Genomic DNA, 5,454 nt, shown 5'->3' with positions numbered 1-5,454 from the left:
GATTCATGTGTTCACCATTAGGAGTATTAGCAATAATTGTCCTTGTCTTCTATTTGTTTTTTTTCTACAGTATGTTGATTTCTTCATTTGGTTTTGCGTCTGTCATCGTCTTGCATCCTGGGATTTCTTGTCTTCGCCCACCTGCCTGTTCCAGTATGTACTGGGTAGAAGGCAGAGAGACATGCTGGACATGACTAAAACTAAGACACACAGACTCTCATGCAAACCTCTGAACCATTACATTTAGCTTCCATCCCACCTCATCAAAACAGAACAAAACACATATTGTATATTTTCATCATTTATTGAACTGGGACAGATGTGACAGATGTGCTTGCTGGGAACAGTTGTCGACTTGTGCTAAGAGCTTTAGTAGTGAAGACGGGTTGTATGGGAAGAGTTTCTTCATCTGCAGCCTCGTCACCACCTGTCTGAGCTCTGACAGACAGAGGACTGCTCTGGACAACGTTTCACAGGTTACCTGTCTCGACACAGGTGCCATGTTAGTACATGATGTTGGCTCACTCTGTGACACTGCCAGTGAAAGTCCTCCTGGTCTTCTCTCCAGCGTGGAGTTAGGTTCACTCAGTAATCCTGCTGAGTCAGATGAGTCGTATTGTCTCTGTCTGGTAAACACTGGTGGCGCACTGGCCCCTGGTGCATCCTCAGAAATCTCCATGCTCTCTGACTCAGACTCATCAGAACTATCATACTCTACAAGACGAAGCCCAGAGACCAAACCAACCCTCTCCCCTGGTGGAATAACAGCTGTGGGCTGGAAACAGGAGCTGGATTCGACTCGATCTGGTGCACCTTCATATGCCAGTGCAGACGTATCACCACCACGTGAGCCGGTAAGTGTCTCCAGCAGTGACAGATGACAGTGTGACACGCTGACTCTTTCACATGCTGCAGTGAAGCCCTGCCAGTCAGCTCTCAGGTACTTGAGGTACCGCACAAAGTACTCCAGGAAGCAGGTCTCAGTGGAGATGAGAAAGTCAAGGAGGATGCTGTGGTTGAAGGAGATGCTCTGAAGCAGAAGCAGGAAGTGGCAGTGAGGGTTGCAGCCAGAGGCACAGGCTGCCTCCACCACAGTGAAGTCATCCAACCCAGAGGACCGTCTGCAGGGAGAGACGATCAGTTTGGTGAGCTCTCACACACACACACACACCACACACACGCACCACACACACACACACAAACACAAACACACACACACACACACACACACACACACACACACAGAGAGGGGAAAAGCAAAAGGTCTGTATACTAGCGTTTCCTCCATTAATCTGTCAGATAATTACTGTCCTATGCTCCACCATGCAGTGAGCACAACTCATACCTCCCGCTATCCAACTCTTTTTTTATTGCTCCCACTGGGAAACATGAAAGTGAGAGATAATAAAATCCCACACAGTGGCTTTACTTTACTTTTAATACTGATTTTTACCCAGTGTTCTATATATATAGATAACAGTAAAGAGTGGACGTAATCCTGTAAACCACAATTGAATTTAATAGCACCATCTAAACTAATGCTCAAGGTGGAAATTTATAACCGAATTTTATTTTTCTGGGCCACAGTGGAAAATTGTTGATGTGTAAATGCTGTTTGAGCAAGTTTTTCCACCACAATAAAAAACAGCTCCTAACATGCATATGTTTACATTTCAAGTCCCCTCCACTCAAAAAATTTCTTTTACTTATTGTTATTTCACTTAAGCCCCTTTTACACTGGACCAAAAACCCACTAACATGTGGGCTTTTGTGGTCAGTGTGAAAATGTACAATCAGCATTCACTATCAGCTTCGGTTCTGATTGACTGTGATGTAAACACAATACACGTTTTTTTATTGACTGTTGCTGTCTTTTATAGTCTTGATAAGAAATATAAAAAGTGGAGTAAACAGGAAGCATTCTATACGTTCTGTAAACACATCAAGCTTAATATCGGTTCATGCCTTAGATAAACCTCAGACTGTTCCAAGCTCTTCCTATAATTTAAAGTTAGCGGTTTTTAATGTCTGATTACTTGCCAACAAAGCACTTTTAGTTAATGATCTTATTTCCACATACCAGTTAGATTTGATGTTTTTAACTGAAACATGGTTGGAGAATAGCTGTAGTGCAACAGCTGATGATCTTAGTTTTTGTGACCACATCAAAGCTATAACAAATTCAAAAACATAGCTAAGGTCAGAGACCTTGTGTCAATCAAGACTTAGAGAAACTCATTCATGCTTTTATATCTTCCAGAGTGGATTATTGCAACACTCTTATTCAGATGCTGCTGCTCTGGTTCTTACTAAAATTAAGAAAAGAGAGCATATTATTCCAACTCTCAGGTCTTTGGCTGGCTTCCAGTCAGATACAGAGTTGACTTCAAAGTTTTACGTATTGTCTAAGTCACTAAATGGTCTGGGCCCTAAGTATATTTCAGACATGTTCCATGTGTATGAGCCCAACAGGTCTCTAAGATCTGCAGAAGATCTGGTCAGTTAGTGGAGTCTAGAATTAAAATTAAACAGGGTGAAATGGCTTTCAGCCATTTTGCTGCCCACTGCTGCGAGCAGCCCCCATGAGATCAAACCTGCCCAAACTGTAACTGGCTTTAAAAAGAAGCTAAAACTGCTCTATTCTCCTCTGCCTTCAAATAAAACTGAATTGAAGTGAACGTTTTTAAGCCAGTTGTGGTCCAATATACAACTAACACAAGATGATGTGGACATTTAAAACCTTACAAAACACATCCACCAAGACTAGACATTTTTTAGTTGAGTAGTACAATGTTTTTATTCTCAGTGATAAGAGAGAAATGAGTTAGAATTTTGATAATATATAATGAGGTACCTTAACATGTGTGAGGAAAACCCATTATCAGACAAATCAATTAGAGCTTAGTATTTTATGTCTTGAAACATGTCTTGAGAGGAGCTTTAAAGACACTAAATGGTAGGCCTACAATAAATATCAGCCTTCAGAGATGCATATCAGCCAAATATCTTTTCTTATTAACTTTGTATGCAATGTTGATGAAAATAAATAACTCATCTGTTGTACCTGTGATGGAGGAATATGGAGAGCAAGGCTTTGGCTGCCTCCATCATGTCATCATCCTGTTCTCCAAACAGCAGGCTGACCCAGGAGCAGAGGTGAGTGACTTCCTTCAGCTGGACACTGCACCGCCTCAGGAAGCCCCACAGACTCTGTAGATACCCATTAACTTCTATGGCACAGTCCACCTCTGCTGTGACAGGACACAGGGAGGGTATCAGCATGGTTACTCAACACATATGTGAGAGGACCGCCCCCTGCTGTGGAAACACTGTAACACAGGGTGTCAAGAATTCCTCTTCCTGCTACATTACAGACTCATAAAGACACTGCTGCTGTCGTGTGCTGCTGTTACAGTGTCTGGACAGGCTCTCTTTAATTTGTTTTTCTGGCAACATCCTGTGCTTTCATCAAAAACATACATAAAATAAAGGCATAAATACTCACCTAAAATAGAAGCACTACTCTCTTTTACAAAACAAGTTTTTGAAAAGACAAATAACTATCAAGATCATGATTACCAGAATCTTACAATAGCTGATATTTTTGCCACTTGGAGGCAGTAGAAGCTGTGAACACGACACTGAGATATCATCACCTTTAAAGGAGCTATTGGTACGTTGTGCTAGCGTGAGCATTAACAGTTGTTTACGTACCAGTCTTGGCGAGAGCTTCAGCCATTGCTGCGTCATATGTCCTCTGAGCAGCTACTTCTTCAGGACAGACTGGATGCTACAGTGACCTGGTATCAAGAAAATCCGACTGGGCCAGGGCTAGCTGGTTAGCATTCTAACTTCAGTAGAAGAAAAAGATGTGATAGAGACAAGAGTTTTCATTGGTGTTTCTTTCCACCTCAACAGTTGTTGGTGAGTAAAGGAATGCAGTTTGATGCTGAACTCACAAAGTTTCTTCTGGACTGGTGAGTAAACAGCTGTTAATGTGTGACAACCCTCTCCACCTGTGTACCTGTTGCGTCCTGTGTGTGGCTGCTTCCTTTACAGGTACTAGAGGTGGGTGTGGCAGAGGGCTGTCAGTACCTGGGCTCATCAGCAGACCTGGCACACCTGGGTCCTCTCTGCTACTGCTTTTAAAACCATGTTGGAGTTCAGTTCTTTCTCTCTGTCCTCCTGGAGGCACCTGTTTGGTTTGGGTGGCATTTGGTTTGTGTTGTCATGCACTCACTTACACTGCTGATCTTACAGATTACATATGCCATTGTTAGTTTAGCTTCTTCTTCTAGATTTAACATTTGTTAATTGGATTGTTTGTGTGCATCTCCCTCTTTTGTCATGGCTGTGTGGCCCGTTTTGTGACAAATGCTAATGTTGGCAATGTAGCAATAGCTCTTTTAAGATGATGGCAATTTTGTTAGCAAACACTTGCTCATTTATACATGGAGCGGTCGCAGAGCAACATTATAAATCATTTTCAGCCACTCAGTTTTTGACCACGTTATGAATGCAAGATCAATATTCACTCTCTTCCATTCTGCTTTTGATCTCTACCCACTTCTGAGAAAAATATCTATATATAATTTTTTGCCAATTCAGTTCAAATATCAACTTTATATGGTGATAATATAGTATGTCCATGTTGTGTTTGCTCCCCCCCAAGTAGCAAACCAAAAAAAATAAATTAATGCTGCTTTAAACAAAATGTCTTGACACTTTACATTGGTTTAAAGTTCACTTTAAACTCTTTGCTTTCAAGTACCAAATCCCTTAAAAGGAGCTATTTGTAAGTTTTGCTACTGCTACACAGCTAGTGTTAGCATTAACAGCTGCTTTCTTACCAGTCTAGAAGAAACGCTGTGAATTCAGCATCAAACGTCATTCCTTTACTCAGCAACAGCCATCTCCAACACCAATGTTAACTCTTGTCTCTATCATGTCTTTTCTTCTACTGAAGATGGAGATGTGTATAAGAGACAGGTATATAGATACCTGTGATCATCATCTTTTTTTTGCTTTTGCTGTTACAAGCTCAACTACTTACAAACATTAAATAAAATGACTCAGGTTTGAAACAAGCCTTAATCCAGAGCCTTCATACATCCCACAACTTGGACATTTGAAAGAGCGAACAGCTCTAAACAATGCTGTAAATATTCACTCACTTGAAGGTAAGACATTTTTTTAGCAACCTATAGGTCTCTTTCATATCTCTTTGGGCCCCCAGTCAGTGCTGACCGCACTACTATTGAGCAGGTCAAGTCTGTGAGCAAGAAAGAAATCATTCTTACATGGTTTGTAACATCTTTAATGGAAGAGACCGTCCATGAAGGATACATGCACCTTAGCCTCCTATTTAGATGCCCACATACCCGGGTCTGCTGTAGAGCTCAGTGAGCTCTACAACATCCACTGTGTTTTGGATAAGTTTAACACTGACTACTA

General features: G+C 41.4%; 1 protein-coding gene across 2 annotated transcripts; it reads right to left on the bottom strand.

The window, feature by feature from the left end:
- Nucleotides 1-285: 285 nt before the first annotated feature.
- LOC111644378 (protein Lines homolog 1) lies at nucleotides 286-4,903 on the bottom strand. 2 transcript variants are annotated; one of them, XM_023393248.2, is made up of 3 exons: nucleotides 3,715-4,903; nucleotides 3,065-3,248; nucleotides 286-1,121 (listed from the first exon to the last, which is right to left on the bottom strand). In XM_023393248.2, exons 1-3 carry the CDS (start codon nucleotides 3,737-3,739, stop codon nucleotides 299-301), a joined length of 1,032 nt encoding a protein of 343 aa, XP_023249016.1. In that variant the 5' UTR covers nucleotides 3,740-4,903; the 3' UTR covers nucleotides 286-298. The 2 variants fall into 2 exon arrangements, with proteins under 2 accessions (XP_023249016.1, XP_087026283.1); XM_087170157.1 differs by lacking the exon at nucleotides 3,715-4,903 and having other exon boundaries at nucleotides 3,065-3,345.
- Between the last annotated feature and the right edge of the window lie 551 nt (nucleotides 4,904-5,454).

This window comes from Seriola lalandi, unplaced genomic scaffold (assembly GCF_002814215.2).
Source record: "Seriola lalandi dorsalis isolate HSWRI2012SDOR001 ecotype SW California unplaced genomic scaffold, Sedor1 jcf7180002054931, whole genome shotgun sequence".
Lineage (NCBI taxonomy): Eukaryota > Metazoa > Chordata > Actinopteri > Carangiformes > Carangidae > Seriola > Seriola lalandi.
This window is presented reverse-complemented; position numbering and strand designations above follow the sequence as displayed.